Source organism: Dendropsophus ebraccatus, chromosome 13 (assembly GCF_027789765.1).
Source record: "Dendropsophus ebraccatus isolate aDenEbr1 chromosome 13, aDenEbr1.pat, whole genome shotgun sequence".
Taxonomy (NCBI): domain Eukaryota; kingdom Metazoa; phylum Chordata; class Amphibia; order Anura; family Hylidae; genus Dendropsophus; species Dendropsophus ebraccatus.
The window spans coordinates 82,994,092-83,019,097 of record NC_091466.1 but is presented as its reverse complement, the minus strand read 5'-3'; the positions used below and the strand labels follow the sequence as shown (position 1 = coordinate 83,019,097).

The 25,006-nt window shown below is 45.6% G+C and overlaps 2 protein-coding genes across 3 annotated transcripts in view; one reads left to right on the top strand and one right to left on the bottom strand.

Moving 5' to 3' along the window:
* Positions 1-304: 304 nt before the first annotated feature.
* Positions 305-3,982, bottom strand: LOC138770608 (spidroin-1-like). The gene is made up of 3 exons (XM_069949710.1): positions 3,945-3,982; positions 1,385-2,784; positions 305-1,137 (listed from the first exon to the last, which is right to left on the bottom strand). Exons 1-3 carry the CDS (start codon positions 3,980-3,982, stop codon positions 305-307), a joined length of 2,271 nt encoding a protein of 756 aa, XP_069805811.1.
* Positions 3,848-25,006, top strand: part of YLPM1 (YLP motif containing 1) — a 94,370-nt gene continuing 73,211 nt past the window's right edge. The window contains exons 1-3 of one of the 2 annotated variants that reach the window (XM_069951169.1): positions 3,848-4,391; positions 9,126-9,311; positions 9,419-9,613. In XM_069951169.1, the coding sequence (XP_069807270.1) occupies positions 3,981-4,391; positions 9,126-9,311; positions 9,419-9,613 (792 nt within the window). In that variant the 5' untranslated portion in view covers positions 3,848-3,980. The remainder of the gene's footprint in view (positions 4,392-9,125; positions 9,312-9,418; positions 9,614-25,006) is intronic. The other variant, XM_069951170.1, reaches the window with a different exon arrangement.

Here is a 25,006-nt window from a genome sequence, read left to right as displayed (position 1 = left end):
GCAGACTGGGGGGCTGATATGGTAACAACGTCCTCCTCTATCCTTTGCACCCGGTCAGTTAGTTGAGAAAGGTTGGCAGAGAGTAGATTGAAGGCTCTGCACATATCTCTCCATGTCCTCCTTTGTGGGCATGGCAGCCATTTGCTGTTTGAGCTCCCTCATGTCGTCCCCCATTGCAGCAGGTGTAGTGGGTTCCGCTGTGGAACGGGACAGTGTAGCCAGGGGGTCACGCTGCACTAGTGAGGAGGGGGAGAGAGTCTCTGGGGCAGAACAGCCTCTATGCCCTGAAGCAGGGACGTGTGGCTCAGCCGATGAGCGTACAGGCGTTATGGCACCTGACAATGGCGGCTGCAGCTCTGCGGGACAACACGTGGGCACTTGGCGTGGCGGTGAGACGCTTGTCTGATGTGTGCCCTGCGGGCACGGGAAGCAGCAGGCAGCCGATGTTGAGGATACACCTCCACTGGTGGAAGCCCCCGGGGCACTGGAGGGCACAGCAGTTGTGGCGGGGAAGGCCCTGCCGCTGTGTAATGGCGGCGGGGAGACCGCGGGACTCACCCTCGTGCTTCTCAGGTAGCGCCGGATGGTTCCTGTGCACGGGATTACAGCCATAGCAACCAGACTCCGCCGCCTCCACAGCACCTGCATTCCCATAGCAACCAGACTCCGCCGCCTCCACAGCAGCCGCATCCCCATAGCAACCAGCCTCCGCTGCCTCCACAGCAACCACATCCCCATAGCAACCAGACTCCGCTGCCTCCACAGCAACCGCATCCCCATAGCAACCAGACTCCGCTGCCTCCACAGCAGCCGCATCCCCATAGCAACCAGACTCCGCCGCCTCCACAGCAACTGCATTCCCATAGCAACCAGACTCCGCCGCCTCCACAGCAACTGCATTCCCATAGCAACCAGACTCCGCTGCCTCCACAGCAACCACATCCCCATAGCAACCAGACTCCGCTGCCTCCACAGCAACCGCATCCCCATAGCAACCAGACTCCGCTGCCTCCACAGCAACCACATCCCCATAGCAACCAGCCTCCGCTGCCTCCACAGCAACTGCAATAAATTCTTCATAGCAACCAGACTCCGCTGCCTCCACAGCAACCGCATCCCCATAGCAACCAGACTCCGCTGTCCCACAGCAACCACATCCCCATAGCAACCAGACTCCGCTGCTTCCACAGCAACCGCATCCCCATAGCAACCAGACTCCGCTGCCTCCACAGCAACCACATCCCCATAGCAACCAGACTCCGCTCCCTCCACAGCAACTGCATCCCCATAACAACCAGACTCCGCTGCCTCCACAGCAACCGCATCCCCATAGTAACCAGACTCCACTGCCTCCACGGTAACCACATCCCCATAATGACCAGACTCCGCTGCCTCCACAGCAACCGCATCCCCATAGCGACCAGACTCCGCTGCCTCCACAGCAACCGCATCCCCATAGCAACCACAGACTCCGCTGCCTCCACAGCAACCACATCCCCATAGCAACCAGACTCCGCTGCTTCCACAGCAACCACATCCCCATAGCAACCAGACTCCGCTGCCTCCACAGCAACCACATCCCCATAGCAACCAGACTCCGCTGCCTCCAGAGCAACCGCATCCGCATAGCAACCAGACTCCGCTGCCTCCACAGCAACCACATCCCCATAGCAACCAGACTCCGCTGCCTCCACAGCAACCGCATCCCCATAGCAACCAGACTCCGCTGCCTCCAGAGCAACCACATCCCCATAGCAACCAGACTCCGCTGCCTCCACAACAACCGCATCCGCATAGCAACCAGACTCCGCTGCCTCCACAGCAACCGCATCCCCATAGCAACCAGACTCCGCTGCCTCCACAGCAGCCGCATCCCCATAGCAACCAGCCTCCGCTGCCTCCACAGCAACAACATCCCCATAGCAACCAGACTCTGCTGCCTCCACAGCAGCCGCATCCCCATAGCAACCAGACTCCGCCGCCTCCACAGCAACTGCATTCCCATAGCAACCAGACTCCACCGCCTCCACAGCAACTGCATTCCCATAGCAACCAGACTCCGCTGCCTCCACAGCAACCACATCCCCATAGCAACCAGCCTCCGCTGCCTCCACAGCAACTGCAACAAATTCTTCATAGCAACCAGACTCCGCTGCCTCCACAGCAACCGCATCCCCATAGCAACCAGACTCCGCTGCCTCCACAGCAACCACATCCCCATAGCAACCAGACTCCGCTGCTTCCACAGCAACCGCATCCCCATAGCAACCAGCCTCCGCTGCCTCCACAGCAACCGCATCCCCATAGCAACCAGACTCCGCTGCTTCCACAGCAACCGCATCCCCATAGCAACCAGCCTCCGCTGCCTCCACAGCAACCGCATCCCCATAGCAACCAGACTCCGCTGCCTCCACAGCAACCACATCCCCATAGCAACCAGACTCCGCTCCCTCCACAGCAACTGCATCCCCATAACAACCAGACTCCGCTGCCTCCACAGCAACCGCATCCCCATAGCAACCAGACTCCGCTGCCTCCACAGCAACCACATCCCCATAGCGACCAGACTCCGCTGCCTCCACAGCAACCGCATCCCCATAGCGACCAGACTCCGCTGCCTCCACAGCAACCGCATCCCCATAGCAACCAGACTCCGCTGCCTCCACAGCAACCACATCCCCATAGCAACCAGACTCCGCTGCCTCCACAGCAACCACATCCCCATAGCAACCACAGACTCCGCAGTTCCCACAGCAACTACATCCCCATAGCAACCAGCCTCCGCTGCCTCCACAGCAACCGCATCCCCATAGCAACCAGACTCCGCTGCCTCCACAGCAACCACATCCCCATAGCAACCAGCCTCCGCTGCCTCCACAGCAGCCGCATCCCCATAGCAACCAGACTCCGCTGCCTCCACAGCAGCCGCATCCCCATAGCAACCAGACTCCGCTGCCTCCACAGCAACCACATCCCCATAGTAACCAGACTCCGCTGCCTCCACAGCAACCACATCCCCATAGCAACCAGCCTCTGCTGCCTCCACAGCAACAACATCCCCATAGCAACCAGACTCCGCTGCCTCCACAGCAACCACATCCCCATAGCAACCAGACTCCGCTGCCTCCACAGCAACCACATCCCCATAGCAACCAGCCTCCGCTGCCTCCACAGCAGCCGCATCCCCATAGCAACCACAGACTCCGCCGCCTCCACAGCAGCCGCATCCCCATAGCAACCAGACTCCGCAGTTCCCATAGCAGCCGCATCCCCATAGCAACCAGCCTCCGCTGCCTCCACAGCAACCACATCCCCATAGCAACCACAGACTTCGCAGTTCCCACAGCAACTACATCCCCATAGCAACCGCATCCCCATAGCAACCAGACTCCGCTGCCTCCACAGTCACCACATCCCCATAGCAACCAGCCTCCGCTGCCTCCACAGCAGCCGCATCCCCATAGCAACCAGACTCCGCTGCCTCCACAGCAACCACATCCCCATAGCAACCAGACTCCGCTGCCTCCACAGCAGCCGCATCCCCATAGCAACCAGACTCCGCTGCCTCCACAGCAACAACATCCCCATAGCAACCAGACTCCGCTGCCTCCACAGCAACCGCATCCCCATAGCAACCAGACTCCGCTGCCTCCACAGCAGCCGCATCCCCATAGCAACCACAGACTCCGCCGCCTCCACAGCAGCCGCATCCCCATAGCAACCACAGACTTTGCAGTTCCCATAGCAGCCGCATCCTCTCATCATTCTCCTGTATCTCCGGCAGAGGGCGGAGCGCCGCAGCGGTCACGTGCTAGCGCTGGAGGAGGAGGAGGGGCTTCCTCCAGTGTGTGGGCATGCGCAGTCACTAGTCTGTAGTTTCCCCGGCTCGCGGCCTACTCGCACCCTGGAAGCAGCTGAGTGCGCATGCGCCGGTGAGACGTCACGTCCGCTCCGGTGTGCGCTCGCTTCCCAGCGCCGTCATGTTCCCGGGTTGGCCTCCCCGTTATGGCGGCTCTCCCGCTCCCCCGACCCCCGCAGCCCCCCCTCCGGTCCCGGCTTTCCAGAGTCTCCGGGACCAGCACCTGGCCCAGCTCGAGCAGCTCCAGCGGATGCACCAGCGCCAGCTCGAGTCTGTGCTGCCCGCGGGAGCCCCGGTGGCCTCCGCTCCCCCTCCGCGACACTACTATGCCCCCCCGCGGCCGCCCGCCGCCGCCTACCCCTTCCCTCCTCCACCGTACGGACACTCCGTGCCGCCCCCCGACTACCAGCAACCCCCGCCGCCCCCCGAGCCCGAGCAGCCCCCGCCGCCCCCCGCACCGGCCGAACAGCCGCCGCCTCCACCGCCCCCCGCAGAGGACGTGCAACCGGAGAGGAACAGCGGCAGCCTGGAGGTACCGAGGGGGAGGGGCGAGCACCGGGGAGGGGGAGAATGAGGGGGAGGGAGAGGGGGAGTACTGAGGGGAGAGGGGGAGGGGGAGTACTGAGGGGGGAGGGGGAGTACTGAGGGGGGGGAGTACTGAGGGGAGAGAATGGGGGGGGGAGTACTGAGGGGAGAGGGGGAGTACTGAGGGGGGAGAATGAGGGGGAGGGGGAGTACTGAGGGGGGGGAGGGGGAGTACTGAGGGGGGGGGAGGGGGAGTACTGAGGGGGGGAGGGGGAGTACTGAGGGGAGAGAATGGGGGGGAGGGGGAGTACTGAGGGGGGGAGGGGGAGGGAGAGGGGGAGTACTGAGGGGAGAGGGGGAGGGAGAGGGGGAGTACTGAGGGGGGAGAATGAGGGGGAGGGGGAGTACTGAGGGGGGGAGAATGAGGGGGAGGGGGAGTACTGAGGGGGGGAGGGGGAGTACTGAGGGGAGAGAATGGGGGGGGAGGGGGAGAGAATGGGGGGGAGGGGGAGTACTGAGGGGGGGAGGGGGAGTACTGAGGGGAGAGAATGGGGGGAGGGGGAGTACTGAGGGGGGGAGGGGGAGGGAGAGGGGGAGTACTGAGGGGAGAGGGGGAGGGAGAGGGGGAGGGGGAGGGGGAGTACTGAGGGGGGAGGGGGAGGGGCGAGCACCGGGGAGGGGGAGTACTGAGGGGGGAGAATGGGGGGGAGGGGGAGTACTGAGGGGGGAGAATGGGGGGGGGGAGTACTGAGGGGAGAGGGGGAGTACTGAGAGGAGGGGGGAGAATGGGGGGGAGGGGGAGTACTGAGGGGGGAGAATGGGGGGGAGGGGGAGTACTGAGGGGGGAGAATGGGGGGGAGGGGGGGGAGAGGGGGAGTACTGAGGGGAGAGAATGGGGGGGAGGGGGAGTACTGAGGGGAGAGAATGGGGGGGAGGGGGAGTACTGAGGGGAGAGAATGGGGGGGAGGGGGGGGGAGAGGGGGAGTACTGAGGGGAGAGGGGGAGTACTGAGGGGAGAGAATGGGGGGGAGGGGGAGTACTGAGGGGGGAGGGGGAGGGGGAGGGGGGAGGGGGAGGGGGAGTACTGAGGGGGGAGGGGGAGGGGGGAGTACTGAGGGGGAGGGGGAGTACTGAGGGGGGAGGGGGAGTACTGAGGGGGGGAGGGGGAGGGGAGTACTGAGGGGGGAGGGGGAGGGGGAGTACTGAGGGGGAGGGGGAGAGTACTGAGGGGGGAGGGGAGTACTGAGGGGGGAGGGGGAGTACTGAGGGGGGAGGGGGAGTACTGAGGGGAGAGGGGGAGGGGGAGTACTGAGGGGGAGGGGGAGTACTGAGGGGAGAGGGGGAGTACTGAGGGGGGAGGGGGAGTACTGAGGGGAGAGAATGGGGGGGAGGGGGAGTACAGAGGGGAGAGGGGGAGGGGGAGTACAGAGGGGAGAGGGGGAGGGGGAGTACAGAGGGGAGAGGGGGAGGGGGAGTACAGAGGGGGGAGGGGGAGTACAGAGGGGAGAGGGGGAGGGGGAGTACAGAGGGGAGAGGGGGAGGGGGAGTACAGAGGGGGGAGGGGGAGTACAGAGGGGGGAGGGGGAGTACAGAGGGGAGAGGGGGAGGGGGAGTACAGAGGGGAGAGGGGGAGGGGGAGTACAGAGGGGAGAGAATGGGGGGGAGGGGGAGTACTGAGGGGAGAGAATGGGGGAGAGGGGGAGTACTGAGGGGGGAGAATGGGGGGGAGGGGGAGTACTGAGGGGGGAGAATGGGGGGAGGGGGAGTACTGAGGGGGGAGAATGGGGGGGAGGGGGAGTACTGAGGGGGGAGAATGGGGGGGAGGGGGAGTACTGAGGGGGGAGAATGGGGGGGAGGGGGAGTACTGAGGGGGGAGAATGGGGGGGAGGGGGAGTACTGAGGGGGGAGAATGGGGGGGGGAGTACTGAGGGGAGAGGGGGAGTACTGAGGGGAGGGGGAGTACTGAGAGGAGGGGGGAGAATGGGGGGGGAGGGGGAGTACTGAGGGGGGAGAATGGGGGGGAGGGGGAGTACTGAGGGGGGAGAATGGGGGGGGGGGGGGGGAGAGGGGGAGTACTGAGGGGAGAGGGGGAGTACTGAGGGGAGAGAATGGGGGGGAGGGGGAGTACTGAGGGGAGAGAATGGGGGGGGGGGGGGGGGGGGAGAGGGGGAGTACTGAGGGGAGAGGGGGAGTACTGAGGGGAGAGAATGGGGGGGAGGGGGAGTACTGAGGGGGGAGGGGGAGGGGGAGTACTGAGGGGGAGGGGGAGTACTGAGGGGGAGGGGGAGTACTGAGGGGGGAGGGGGAGTACTGAGGGGAGAGGGGGAGGGGGAGTACTGAGGGGGGAGGGGGAGTACTGAGGGGAGAGGGGGAGTACTGAGGGGGAGGGGGAGTACTGAGGGGGAGGGGGAGTACTGAGGGGGGAGGGGGAGTACTGAGGGGAGAGGGGGAGGGGGAGTACTGAGGGGGAGGGGGAGTACTGAGGGGGGAGGGGGAGTACTGAGGGGAGAGGGGGAGGGGGAGTACTGAGGGGAGAGAATGGGGGGGAGGGGGAGTATTGAGGGGAGAGAATGGGCGGGAGGGGGAGTACTGAGGGGAGAGAATGGGGGGGGAGGGGGAGTATTGAGGGGAGAGAATGGGGGAGAGGGGGAGTACTGAGGGGAGGGGGAGAATGAGGGGGAGTACTGAGGGGAGAGAATGGGGGGGAGGGGGAGTACTGAGGGGAGAGAATGGGGGGAGGGGGAGTACTGAGGGGAGAGAATGGGGGGGAGGGGGAGTACTGAGGGGAGAGAATGGGGGGGAGGGGGAGTACTGAGGGGAGAGAATGGGGGGGAGGGGGAGTACTGAGGGGAGAGAATGGGGGGGAGGGGGAGTACTGAGGGGAGAGAATGGGGGGGGAGGGGGAGTACTGAGGGGAGAGAATGGGGGGGAGGGGGAGTACTGAGGGGAGAGAATGGGGGGGAGGGGAGTACTGAGGGGAGAGAATGGGGGGGAGGGGGAGTACTGAGGGGAGAGAATGGGGGGGAGGGGGAGTACTGAGGGGAGAGAATGGGGGGAGGGGGAGTACTGAGGGGAGAGAATGGGGGGAGGGGGAGTACTGAGGGGAGAGAATGGGGGGGAGGGGAGTACTGAGGGGAGAGAATGGGGGGGAGGGGGAGTACTGAGGGGAGAGAATGGGGGGGAGGGGGAGTACTGAGGGGAGAGAATGGGGGGGAGGGGGAGTACTGAGGGGAGAGAATGGGGGGGAGGGGGAGTACTGAGGGGGAGGGGGAGTACTGAGGGGAGAGGGGGAGGGGAGAGTACTGAGGGGGAGGGGGAGTACTGAGGGGGGAGGGGGAGTACTGAGGGGGGAGGGGGAGTACTGAGGGGAGAGGGGGAGTACTGAGGGGAGAGGGGGAGGGGGAGTACTGAGGGGGAGGGGGAGTACTGAGGGGGGAGGGGGAGTACTGAGGGGGGAGGGGGAGTACTGAGGGGGGAGGGGGAGTACTGAGGGGAGAGGGGGAGTACTGAGGGGAGAGGGGGAGTACTGAGGGGAGAGGGGGAGTACTGAGGGGAGAGAATGAGGGGGAGGGGGAGTACTGAGGGGACACGGGGAGGGGGAGTACTGAGGGGAGAGAATGAGGGGAGAATGAGGGGGAGGGGGAGTACTGAGGGGAGAGAATGAGGGGGAGGGGGAGTACTGAGGGGACACGGGAGGGGGAGTACTGAGGGGAGAGAATGAGGGGGAGTACTGAGGGGAGAATGAGGGGGAGGGGGAGTACTGAGGGGAGAGAATGAGGGGGAGGGGGAGTACTGAGGGGAGAAAGAGGGGGAGGGGGAGTACTGAGGGGACACGGGGAGGGGGAGTACTGAGGGGAGAGAATGAGGGGGAGGGGGAGTACTGTGGGGAGAGAATGAGGGGGAGGGGGAGTACTGTGGGGAGAGAATGAGGGGGAGTACTGAGGGGAGAGAATGAGGGGGAGGGGGAGTACTGAGGGGAGAGAATGAGGGGGAGTACTGAGGGGAGAATGAGGGGGGCGGGGGTTATATATCCTGGGGAGGGGGGCTGGCTTATATATCCGGGGGGGGGGGGGGGGTCGGTTATATATCCCGGGGGCGGTGGGGTTATATACCCCGGGGAGGGGGGGTTATATACCCCGGGGAGGGGGGGGGGTTATATATCCTGGGGGGGGGGTTATATACCCCGGGGGGGGTTTATATACCCCGGGGGGGCTGGGGGGGGTTATATACCCCGGGGAGGGGGGCGGGGGGGGGTTATATATCGTGGGGGTTATATATCCCAGGGGCGGGGGGGGGTTATATACCCCGGGGAGGGGGGCGGGGGGGTTATATACCCCGGGGGCGGGGGTGGGGTTATATACCCCGGGGGCGGGGGGTTATATACCCCGGGGCGGGCGGTTATATACCCCGGGGGCGGGCTGTTATATACCCCGGGGGCGGGGGGGGGGGTTATATACCCCGGGGGCGTGGGGGGGGGTTATATACCCCGGGGGCGTGGGGGGGGGTTATATACCCCGGGGGCGGGCTGTTATATACCCCGGGGGCGGGCTGTTATATACCCCGGGGGCGGGCTGTTATATACCCCGGGGGGCGGGCTGTTATATACCCCGGGGGCGGGCTGTTATATACCCCGGGGGCGGGCTGTTATATACCCCGGGGGCGGGCTGTTATATACCCCGGGGGCGGGCTGTTATATACCCCGGGGGCGGGCTGTAATCCCCTCTGGCTCTTGGTGTTGCAGGAACAGCAGCAGTATTACTATAAGCAGCACCTGCTGAGTCTCCAGCAGAAATCTAAGAAGCATCTGACGGAGACCCCCGATCCTGCTCAGAGCGCCCCCCCAGTATCTGCAGGACATGCTCCACCCCCACCTAGCCAGGAGCCACCCCCAGTGGATATGGCCCCGCCCCCTGCACAGGATGCCACGGTAACTCTGCCCCCGTGTGTGTGTGGTGACAGGCGGTACTGCAGCGTCCCTGGGCTGTATGGGACGGGCAGGGTGCAGTGCTTACCTCTCTGCTATCTTTCCTCTAGCCGGGCATGAACCTGACGGAGGATCCGGAGCAGGCGCAGAGGCTGAGGACGCTGCAGGAGGCGGCAGCACACTGGCAGCAGCACGAGCAGCATCGGTTGGGCTTCCAGTACCAGGGAATCATCCAGAAGCACAGCGCCTTACAGCAGCTGCTCCAGAGATACCAGCAGCTCCTGGCCGAGCCGCCGCACCTCAACGTGAGTGTCCGTGACCCTCTGCAGGGTACCAACCTCCTGTCATACACTGGCTGCAGACTCTCGCACCCAGCCCCTGTAATCTACTGCAGCCAAGAGGAGTCTGTATACAGGAGCCAGAGCTGCTATATATGACTGCAAGTGTACGCTATATCCAGGCTGCCGCTCTGACCGCATGCTCACTGTATACAGCAACATACATATGTCTATATACAGTCAGAGAGCATACATATATATATATATATATATATATATATATATATATATAGTCACAGAGAGCATATACATATATATATACAGTCACAGAGAGCATATACATATATATACAGTCACAGAGAGCATATACATATATATACAGTCACAGAGAGCATGTACATATATATAGTCACAGAGAGCATATACATATATATACAGTCACAGAGAGCATACATATATATATATATATATAGTCACAGAGCATATACATATATATACAGTCACAGAGAGCATATACATATATATACAGTCACAGAGAGCATATACATATATATATATATACAGTCACAGAGAGCATATACATATATATATATATATACAGTCACAGAGAGCATATACATATATATATATATAGTCAGAGAGCATATACATATATATACAGTCACAGAGAGCATATACATATATATAGTCACAGAGCATATACATATATATACAGTCACAGAGAGCATGTACATATATATATATAGTCACAGAGAGCATATACATATATATACAGTCACAGAGAGCATACATATATATATAGTCACAGAGAGCATATACATATATATATATATATATATATATATAGTCACAGAGAGCATATACATATATATATATATATATATATATATAGTCAGAGAGCATATACATATATATACAGTCACAGAGAGCATATACATATATATACAGTCACAGAGAGCATGTACATATATATATATAGTCACAGAGAGCATATACATATATATACAGTCACAGAGAGCATGTACATATATATAGTCACAGAGAGCATATACATATATATACAGTCACAGAGAGCATACATATATATATATATATATAGTCACAGAGAGCATATACATATATATACAGTCACAGAGAGCATATACATATATATACAGTCACAGAGAGCATGTACATATATATATATAGTCACAGAGAGCATATACATATATATACAGTCACAGAGAGCATACATATATATATATATATATAGTCACAGAGCATATACATATATATACAGTCACAGAGAGCATATACATATATATACAGTCACAGAGAGCATATACATATATATATATATACAGTCACAGAGAGCATATACATATATATATATATATATACAGTCACAGAGAGCATATACATATATATATATATATAGTCAGAGAGCATATACATATATATACAGTCACAGAGAGCATATACATATATATAGTCACAGAGAGCATATACATATATATACAGTCACAGAGAGCATATACATATATATATAGTCACAGAGAGCATATACATATATATACAGTCACAGAGAGCATATACATATATATAGTCACAGAGCATATACATATATATACAGTCACAGAGAGCATGTACATATATATATATAGTCACAGAGAGCATATACATATATATACAGTCACAGAGAGCATACATATATATATAGTCACAGAGAGCATATACATATATATACAGTCACAGAGAGCATATACATATATATATATAGTCAGAGAGCATATACATATATATACAGTCACAGAGAGCATACATATATATATAGTCACAGAGAGCATATACATATATATATAGTCACAGAGAGCATATACATATATATACAGTCACAGAGAGCATATACATATATATATATATAGTCAGAGAGCATATACATATATATACAGTCACAGAGCATATACATATATATACAGTCACAGAGAGCATGTACATATATATATATAGTCACAGAGAGCATATACATATATATACAGTCACAGAGAGCATGTACATATATATACAGTCACAGAGAGCATATACATATATATATATATATACAGTCACAGAGAGCATATACATATATATATATATACAGTCACAGAGAGCATATACATATATATATATATATATATATATACAGTCACAGAGAGCATATACATATATATATATATAGTCAGAGAGCATATACATATATATACAGTCACAGAGAGCATATACATATATATAGTCACAGAGCATATACATATATATACAGTCACAGAGAGCATGTACATATATATATATATAGTCACAGAGAGCATATACATATATATACAGTCACAGAGAGCATGTACATATATATATATAGTCACAGAGAGCATATACATATATATACAGTCACAGAGAGCATATACATATATATACAGTCACAGAGCATATATATATATAGTCACAGAGAGCATGTACATATATATACAGTCACAGAGCATATACATATATATACAGTCACAGAGAGCATATACATATATATACAGTCACAGAGAGCATATACATATATATACAGTCACAGAGAGCATATACATATATATACAGTCACAGAGAGCATATACATATATATATATAGTCACAGAGAGCATATACATATATATACAGTCACAGAGAGCATACATATACATATATATATACAGTCACAGAGAGCATACATATATATAGTCACAGAGCATATATATATACAGTCACAGAGAGCATATACATATATATACAGTCACAGAGAGCATATACATATATATATATATATACAGTCACAGAGAGCATATACATATATATATATATATATATACAGTCACAGAGAGCATATACATATATATATATATACAGTCACAGAGAGCATATACATATATATATATATATATATAGTCAGAGAGCATATACATATATATACAGTCACAGAGAGCATATACATATATATAGTCACAGAGCATATACATATATATACAGTCACAGAGAGCATACATATATATATAGTCACAGAGAGCATATACATATATATACAGTCACAGAGAGCATATACATATATATAGTCACAGAGCATATACATATATATACAGTCACAGAGAGCATGTACATATATATATATAGTCACAGAGAGCATATACATATATATATACAGTCACAGAGAGCATATACATACCGTATTTTTCGCTTTATAAGACGCACTTTTTTTCCTCCCAAAGTGGGAGGAAAATCTAAGTGCGTCTTATAAAGCGAAGACGGCTCCCAAGCAGTGCAGAGCACCGCATGGAAGCCGTCCCGCCCGCCCCCTGTATTGTCGCTCACTATGCATATGCATAGTGAGCGGCTCTGAGCGATCCCCTCCGCCCGCCCAGCCTGCCCCTCCATCGCCGCTCAGCTGAGCTGATCAGAAGCCCGGGAAAGTGCAATGAGCAGCACTTTCCTGGGCTCCTGATCGGCTGTCAGCTGAGCGAGCGGGCGGAGGTGGTCCCGGAACTCACCTGTCCGGCGGCCCCAGCAGCTCCTGTCTCCCGTCGGCCGTGCGCACTTCCGACATCCTCCGGGCACAGGCAGCGGGGTACAGAGACTGCCTGTGTCCTGGATGTGTTCTGCAGCCTCTATCATTCATGATAGAGGTTGCAGGACACTTCCGGCACAGGCAGCGTCTCTGTACCCCGCTGCCTGTGCCCGGAGGATGTCGGAAGTGCGCACGGCCGACGGGAGACAGGAGCTGCTGGGGCCGCCGGACAGGTGAGTTACTGGTTTGTTGTTTTAGGGGGGAAAATGGCTGCTATGGGGGGCACAGGGTACTAAGGGGGTCACTGGCTACTATGGGGGTCACTGGCTACTATGGGGGGATTGGATACTATGGGGGTCACTGTCTACTATGGGGGTCACTGGCTACTATGAGGGGCACTGGCTACTATGAGGGGCACTGGCTACTATGAGGGGATTGGCTACTATGAGGGGCACTGGCTACTATGAGGGGATTGGCTACTATGGGGGGCACTGGCTACTATGTGGGGCACTGGCTACTATGAGGGGCACTGGCTACTATGAGGGGCACTGGCTACTATGAGGGGCACTGGCTACTATGAGGGGCACTGGCTACTATGAGGGGCACTGGCTACTATGAGGGGATTGGCTACTATGAGGGGCACTGGCTACTATGGGGGGATTGGCTACTATGGGGGGCACTGGCTACTATGTGGGGCACTGGCTACTATGGGGGTCACTGTCTACTATGGGGGTCACTGGCTACTATGAGGGGCACTGGCTACTATGTGGGGCACTGGCTACTATGGGGGGATTGGCTACTATGAGGGGATTGGCTACTATGGGGGGATTGGCTACTATGAGGGGATTGGCTACTATGAGGGGCACTGGCTACTATGGGGGGATTGGCTACTATGGGGGGATTGGCTACTATGAGGGGCACTGGCTACTATGGGGGGATTGGCTACTATGGGGGTCACTGGCTACTATGGGGGCACTGGCTACTATGGGGGCACTGGCTACTATGAGGGGCACTGGCTACTATGAGGGGCACTGGCTACTATGAGGGGATTGGCTACTATGGGGGGATTGGCTACTATGAGGGGATTGGCTACTATGGGGGGATTGGCTACTATGGGGGGATTGGCTACTATGAGGGGATTGGCTACTATGAGGGGCACTGGCTACTATGAGGGGCACTCTCTACTATGGGGGGATTGGCTACTATGGGGGGCACTGGCTACTATGGGGGGCACTGGCTACTATGTGGGGCACTTTATGGGGGATTGGCTACTATGTGGGCATTATATGCTATCTCCAAACTGTGACAATGAGCAAAATATTTTTTTTTCTATTTTTCTCCCCTAAAATCAGGGGTGCGTCTTATCAAAAGGTGCGTCCTATAAAGCGAAAAATACGGTATATATATATATATAGTCACAGATAGCATATACATATATATATATATATATAGTCACAGAGCATATATATATATAATATATATATATATATATATATATATATATATATACAGTCACAGAGAGCATACATATATATATATATATATATATATATATATATATAGTCACAGAGAGCATATACATATATATACAGTCACAGAGAGCATATACATATATATATAGTCACAGAGCATATACATATATATACAGTCACAGAGAGCATACATATATATATAGTCACAGAGAGCATACATATATATATTCACAGAGAGCGTACATATATGTACAGTCACAGAGAGCATATACATATATATACAGTCACAGAGAGCATATACATATATATACACAGTCACAGAGAGCATACATATATATGGTCCCCAGACAGTAAGTGTGTATATATATATATATATATATATATATATATATTATATATATATATATATATATATATATATATAATATATATAACTCAAAAATGCGACAGCACTCCGGAAATCCAAAAAATGTGAAAATGTATTAACACTCCATGCAAAAATACAGCGACGTTTCTGACTGCACACCGCAGTCTTTTTCACTACCAGTGCAGGTATAAATATGTGATACAATCAGGTGATCTGACGTGAAAAATAATCAACAGGTGTGCTAAGAGTGACACATTATTATATATATCAAAGATTGTGTAAGTCATCATCCAAACACAATCATCATATATATGAAATTTGTTACTTAGTGTATGGTGTATATGTGCATCAAACAAATATATGTTACATAGTGTATACATGGTGTATATGGGCATCAAACAAATATATGTTATATAGTGTATACATGGTGTATATGTGCATCAAACAAATATATGTTACATAGTGTATACATGGTGTATATGTGCATCAAACAAATATATGTTATATAGTGTATACATGGTGTATATGGGCATCAAACAAATATGTTACATAGTGTATACATGGTGTATATGGGCATCAAACAAATATATGTTACATAGTGTATACATGGTGTATATGGGCATCAAACAAATATATGTTACATAGTGTATACATGGTGTATATGTGCATCAAACAAATATATGTTACATAGTGTATACATGGTGTATATGGGCATCAAACAAATATATGTTACATAGTGTATACATGGTGTATATGGGCATCAAACAAATATATGTTACATAGTGTATACATGGTGTATATGTGCATCAAACAAATATATGTTACATAGTGTATACATGGTGTATATGGGCATCAAACAAATATATGTTACATAGTGTATACATGGTGTATATGGGCATCAAACAAATATATGTTACATAGTGTATACATGGTGTATATGGGCATCAAACAAATATATGTTATATAGTGTATACATGGTGTATATGTGCATCAAACAAATATATGTTACATAGTGTATACATGGTGTATATGGGCATCAAACAAATATGTTACATAGTGTATACATGGTGTATATGGGCATCAAACAATATGTGTTACATAGTGTATACATGGTGTATATGGGCATCAAACAAATATATGTTACATAGTGTATACATGGTGTATATGGGCATCAAACAAATATGTTACATAGTGTATACATGGTGTATATGGGCATCAAACAATATGTTACATAGTGTATACATGGTGTATATGGGCATCAAACAAATATATGTTACATAGTGTATACATGGTGTATATGGGCATCAAACAAATATATGTTACATAGTGTATACATGGTGTATATGGGCATCAAATATATGTTACATAGTGTATACATGGTGTATATGGGCATCAAACAAATATATGTTACATAGTGTATACATGGTGTATATGGGCATCAAACAAATATGTTACATAGTGTATACATGGTGTATATGGGCATCAAACAAATATATGTTATATAGTGTATACATGGTGTATATGTGCATCAAATATATGTTACATAGTGTATACATGGTGTATATGGGCATCAAACAAATATGTTACATAGTGTATACATGGTGTATATGGGCATCAAACAAATATATGTTACATAGTGTATACATGGTGTATATGGGCATCAAACAAATATATGTTACATAGTGTATACATGGTGTATATGGGCATCAAACAAATATATGTTACATAGTGTATACATGGTGTATATGGGCATCAAACAAATATATGTTACATAGTGTATACATGGTGTATATGGGCATCAAACAAATATATGTTACATAGTGTATACATGGTGTATATGTGCATCAAATATATGTTATATAGTGTATACATGGTGTATATGGGCATCAAACAATATGTTACATAGTGAATACATGGTGTATATGGGCATCAAACAAATATGTTACATAGTGTATACATGGTGTATATGGGCATCAAACAAATATGTTACATAGTGTATACATGGTGTATATGGGCATCAAACAAATATGTTACATAGTGTATACATGGTGTATATGGGCATCAAACAAATATATGTTACATAGTGTATACATGGTGTATATGGGCATCAAACAAATATGTTACATAGTGTATACATGGTGTATATGGGCATCAAACAAATATATGTTACATAGTGTATACATGGTGTATATGGGCATCAAACAAATATATGTTACATAGTGTATACATGGTGTATATGTGCATCAAACAAATATATGTTACATAGTGTATACATGGTGTATATGTGCATCAAACAAATATGTTACATAGTGTATACATGGTGTATATGGGCATCAAACAAATATATGTTACATAGTGTATACATGGTGTATATGGGCATCAAACAAATATATGTTATATAGTGTATACATGGTGTATATGGGCATCAAACAAATATATGTTATATAGTGTATACATGGTGTATATGGGCATCAAACAAATATATGTTACATAGTGTATACATGGTGTATATGTGCATCAAACAAATATATGTTACATAGTGTATACATGGTGTATATGGGCATCAAACAAATATATGTTACATAGTGTATACATGGTGTATATGGGCATCAAACAAATATATGTTACATAGTGTATACATGGTGTATATGGGCATCAAACAAATATATGTTATATAGTGTATACATGGGGTATATGTGCATCAAACAAATATATGTTACATAGTGTATACATGGTGTATATGGGCATCAAATATATGTTACATAGTGTATACATGGTGTATATGGGCATCAAACAAATATATGTTACATAGTGTATACATGGTGTATATGGGCATCAAACAAATATATGTTATATAGTGTATACATGGTGTATATGTGCATCAAACAATATGTGTTACATAGTGTATACATGGTGTATATGGGCATCAAACAAATATATGTTACATAGTGTATACATGGTGTATATGGGCATCAAACAAATCTATGTTACATAGTGTATACATGGTGTATATGGGCATCAAATATATGTTACATAGTGTATACATGGTGTATATGTGCATCAAACAAATATGTTACATAGTGTATACATGGTGTATATGGGCATCAAACAAATATATGTTATATAGTGTATACATGGTGTATATGGGCATCAAACAAATATGTTACATAGTGTATACATGGTGTATATGTGCAAACAAATATGTGTTACATAGTGTATACATGGTGTATATGGGCATCAAACAAATATGTTACATAGTGTATACATGGTGTATATGGGCATCAAACAAATATATGTTACATAGTGTATACATGGTGTATATGGCATCAAATATATGTTACATAGTGTATACATGGTGTATATGGGCATCAAACAAATATATGTTACATAGTGTATACATGGTGTATGTGTGCATCAAACAAATATATGTTACATAGTGTATACATGGTGTATATGGGCATCAAACAAATATGTTACATAGTGTATACATGGTGTATATGGGCATCAAATATATGTTACATAGTGTATACATGGTGTATATGGGCATCAAACAAATATATGTTACATAGTGTATACATGGTGTATATGGGCATCAAATATATGTTACATAGTGTATACATGGTGTATATGGGCATCAAACAAATATATGTTACATAGTGTATACATGGTGTATATGTGCATCAAACAAATATATGTTACATAGTGTATACATGGGGTATATGTGCATCAAACAAATATATGTTACATAGTGTATACATGGTGTATATGGGCATCAAACAAATATATGTTACATAGTGTATACATGGGGTATATGTGCATCAAACAAATATATGTTACATAGTGTATACATGGGGTATATGTGCATCAAACAAATATATGTTACATAGTGTATACATGGGGTATATGTGCATCAAACAAATATATGTTACATAGTGTATACATGGTGTATATGGGCATCAAACAAATATATGTTACATAGTGTATACATGGGGTATATGTGCATCAAACAAATATATGTTACATAGTGTATACATGGTGTATATGGGCATCAAATATATGTTACATAGTGTATACATGGTGTATATGGGCATCAAACAAATATATGTTACATAGTGTATACATGGTGTATGTGGGCATCAAATATATGTTACATAGTGTATACATGGTGTATATGTGCATCAAACAAATATATGTTACATAGTGTATACATGGTGTATGTGTGCATCAAACAAATATATGTTACATAGTGTATACATGGTGTATATGGGCATCAAACAAATATGTTACATAGTGTATACATGGTGTATATGGGCATCAAACAAATATATGTTACATAGTGTATACATGGTGTATATGGGCATCAAACAAATATATGTTACATAGTGTATACATGGTGTATATGGGCATCAAACAAATATATGTTACATAGTGTATACATGGTGTATATGGGCATCAAACAAATATATGTTACATAGTGTATACATGGTGTATATGGGCATCAAACAAATATATGTTATATAGTGTATACATGGTGTATATGTGCATCAAACAAATATATGTTACATAGTGTATACATGGTGTATATGGGCATCAAATATATGTTACATAGTGTATACATGGTGTATATGGGCATCAAACAAATATATGTTACATAGTGTATACATGGTGTATATGTGCATCAAACAAATATATGTTACATAGTGTATACATGGTGTATATGGGCATCAAACAAATATATGTTACATAATGTATACATGGTGTATATGGGCATCAAACAAATATATGTTACATAGTGTATACATGGTGTATATGGGCATCAAACAAATATGTTACATAGTGTATACATGGTGTATATGGGCATCAAACAAATGTGTTACATAGTGTATACATGGTGTATATGGGCATCAAACAAATATATGTTATATAGTGTATACATGGGGTATATGTGCATCAAACAAATATATGTTACATAGTGTATACATGGTGTATATGGGCATCAAAAATATGTTACATAGTGTATACATGGTGTATATGGGCATCAAACAAATATATGTTACATAGTGTATACATGGTGTATATGGGCATCAAACAAATATATGTTACATAGTGTATACATGGTGTATATGGGCATCAAACAAATATATGTTATATAGTGTATACATGGTGTATATGTGCATCAAACAATATGTGTTACATAGTGTATACATGGTGTATATGGGCATCAAACAAATATATGTTACATAGTGTATACATGGTGTATATGGGCATCAAACAAATCTATGTTACATAGTGTATACATGGTGTATATGGGCATCAAATATATGTTACATAGTGTATACATGGTGTATATGTGCATCAAACAAATATGTTACATAGTGTATACATGGTGTATATGGGCATCAAACAAATATATGTTATATAGTGTATACATGGTGTATATGGGCATCAAACAAATATGTTACATAGTGTATACATGGTGTATATGTGCAAACAAATATGTGTTACATAGTGTATACATGGTGTATATGGGCATCAAACAAATATGTTACATAGTGTATACATGGTGTATATGGGCATCAAACAAATATATGTTACATAGTGTATACATGGTGTATATGGGCATCAAATATATGTTACATAGTGTATACATGGTGTATATGGGCATCAAACAAATATATGTTACATAGTGTATACATGGTGTATGTGTGCATCAAACAAATATATGTTACATAGTGTATACATGGTGTATATGGGCATCAAACAAATATGTTACATAGTGTATACATGGTGTATATGGGCATCAAACAAATATATGTTACATAGTGTATACATGGTGTATATGGGCATCAAACAAATATATGTTACATAGTGTATACATGGTGTATATGGGCATCAAACAAATATATGTTACATAGTGTATACATGGTGTATATGGGCATCAAACAAATATATGTTACATAGTGTATACATGGTGTATATGGGCATCAAACAAATATATGTTATATAGTGTATACATGGTGTATATGTGCATCAAACAAATATATGTTACATAGTGTATACATGGTGTATATGGGCATCAAACAAATATGTTACATAGTGTATACATGGTGTATATGGGCATCAAATATATGTTACATAGTGTATACATGGTGTATATGGGCATCAAACAAATATGTTACATAGTGTATACATGGTGTATATGGGCATCAAACAAATATATGTTACACCATGTATACACTATGTAACATATTGTTTGATGCCCATATACACCATGTATACACTATGTAACATATATTTGATGCCCATATACACCATGTATACACTATGTAACATATATTTGTTTGATGCCCATATACACCATGTATACACTATGTAACATATTTGTTTGATGCACATATACACCATGCATACACTATGTAACATATATTTGTTTGATGCCCATATACACCATGTATACACTATGTAACATATATTTGTTTGATGCCCATATACACCATGTATACACTATGTAACATATATTTGTTTGATGCCCATATACACCATGTATTCACTATGTAACATATTGTTTGATGCCCATATACACCATGTATACACTATGTAACATATATTTGATGCACATATACACCATGTATACACTATGTAACATATATTTGTTTGATGCCCATATACACCATGTATACACTATGTAACATATATTTGTTTGATGCCCATATACACCATGTATACACTATGTAACATATATTTGTTTGATGCACACATACACCATGTATACACTATGTAACATATATTTGTTTGATGCACATATACACCATGTATACACTATGTAACATATATTTGTTTGATGCCCATATACACCATGTATACACTATGTAACATATTGTTTGATGCCCATATACACCATGTATACACTATGTAACATATTGTTTGATGCCCATATACACCATGTATACACTATGTAACATATATTTGATGCACATATACACCATGTATACACTATGTAACATATATTTGATGCCCATATACACCATGTATACACTATGTAACATATATTTGTTTGATGCCCATATACACCATGTATACACTATGTAACATATATTTGTTTGATGCCCATATACACCATGTATACACTATGTAACATATATTTGTTTGATGCACATATACACCATGTATACACTATGTAACATATATTTGTTTGATGCCCATATACACCATGTATACACTATGTAACATATTGTTTGATGCCCATATACACCATGTATACACTATGTAACATATTGTTTGATGCCCATATACACCATGTATACACTATGTAACATATATTTGATGCACATATACACCATGTATACACTATGTAACATATATTTGTTTGATGCCCATATACACCATGTATACACTATGTAACATATATTTGATGCATGTATACACTATGTAACATATATTTGTTTGATGCACATATACCCCATGTATACACTATGTAACATATATTTGTTTGATGCCCATATACACCATGTATACACTATGTAACATGTATTTGTTTGATGCCCATATACACCATGTATACACTATGTAACATATATTTGTTTGATGCCCATATACACCATGTATACACTATGTAACATATTGTTTGATGCCCATATACACCATGTATACACTATGTAACACATTTGTTTGATGCACATATACACCATGTATACACTATGTAACACATATTTGTTTGATGCACATATACCCCATGTATACACTATATAACATAGATTTGTTTGATGCACATATACACCATGTATACACTATGTAACATATATTTGTTTGCACATATACACCATGTATACACTATGTAACATATTTGTTTGATGCCCATATACACCATGTATACACTATGTAACATATATTTGTTTGATGCCCATATACACCATGTATACACTATGTAACATATATTTGATGCCCATATACACCATGTATACACTATGTAACATATATTTGTTTGATGCCCATATACACCATGTATACACTATGTAACATATATTTGTTTGATGCCCATATACACCATGTATACACTATGTAACATATATTTGTTTGATGCCCATATACACCATGTATACACTATGTAACATATATTTGATGCCCATATACACCATGTATACACTATGTAAGATATATTTGTTTGATGCCCATATACACCATGTATACACTATGTAACATATATTTGTTTGATGCCCATATACACCATGTATACACTATGTAACATATATTTGTTTGATGCACATATACACCATGTATACACTATGTAACATATTTGTCTGATGCCCATATACACCATGTATACACTATGTAACATATATTTGATGCACATATACCCCATGTATACACTATGTAACATATATTTGTTTGATGCCCATATACACCATGTATACACTATGTAACATGTATTTGTTTGATGCCCATATACACCATGTATACACTATATAACATATATTTGTTTGATGCCCATATACACCATGTATACACTATGTAACATATTTGTTTGATGCACATATACACCATGTATACACTATGTAACATATATTTGTTTGATGCACATATACACCATGTATACACTATGTAACATATATTTGTTTGATGCACATATACACCATGTATACACTATGTAACATATATTTGTTTGATGCCCATATACACCATGTATACACTATGTAACATATATTTGTTTGATGCACATATACACCATGTATACACTATGTAACATATATTTGTTTGATGCACATATACACCATGTATACACTATGTAACATATTTGTTTGATGCACATATACACCATGTATACACTATGTAACATATATTTGTTTGATGCACATATACACCATGTATACACTATGTAACATATATTTGTTTGATGCACATATACACCATGTATACACTATGTAACATATATTTGTTTGATGCACATATACACCATGTATACACTATGTAACATATTTGTTTGATGCACATATACACCATGTATACACTATGTAACATATATTTGTTTGATGCACATATACACCATACACTAAGTAACAAATTTCATATATATGATGATTGTGTTTGGATGATGACTTACACAATCTTTGATATATATAATAATGTGTCACTCTTAGCACACCTGTTGATTATTTTTCACGTCAGATCACCTGATTGTATCACGTATTTATACCTGCACTGGTAGTGAAAAAGACTGCGGTGTGCAGTCAGAAACGTCGCTGTATTTTTGCATGGAGTGTTAATACATTTTCACATTTTTTGGATTTCCGGAGTGCTGTCGCATTTTTCAGTTTATATTGGAGTACACCTGGATCGGGGTACGCGGTGTGCACCCACTCTGGGATTATTTACTACGAGTGCTGCGGATATTGTGCATATACAGGGCTCCAGACTAAAAAATTTACCTGGGAGCCATTGGCTCCTAACCTGAAAAATTTAGGCGCCAAATAGAATATTTGGTCGCCAACATTTTAAAACATGTAAAATTAATGTTATGTTACATGGGACTTACTGTGTGCAGAGGCCGCGAGCTGCCATCTTACCGGCAATGATTATATATATATATAGCCCCCAGCAGCCGATGACATATAGCCCCTGTGGCAATGTATATGGGAAGTGGTACTGTGCATTGTATACATACACACACACTGAGGGAAGTGGTACTGTGCAGTGTATATACATACAGACACTGAGGGAAGTGGTACTGTGCAGTGTATATACATACAGACACTGAGGGAAGTGGTACTGTGCAGTGTATATACATACAGACACTGAGGGAAGTGGTACTGTGCAGTGTATATACATACAGACACTGAGGGAAGTGGTACTGTGCAGTGTATACATACAGACACTGAGGGAAGTGGTACTGTGCATTGTATACATACACACACACTGAGGGAAGTGGTACTGTGCAGTGTATATACATACAGACACTGAGGGAAGTGGTACTGTGCAGTGTATATACATACAGACACTGAGGGAAGTGGTACTGTGCAGTGTATATACATACAGACACTGAGGGAAGTGGTACT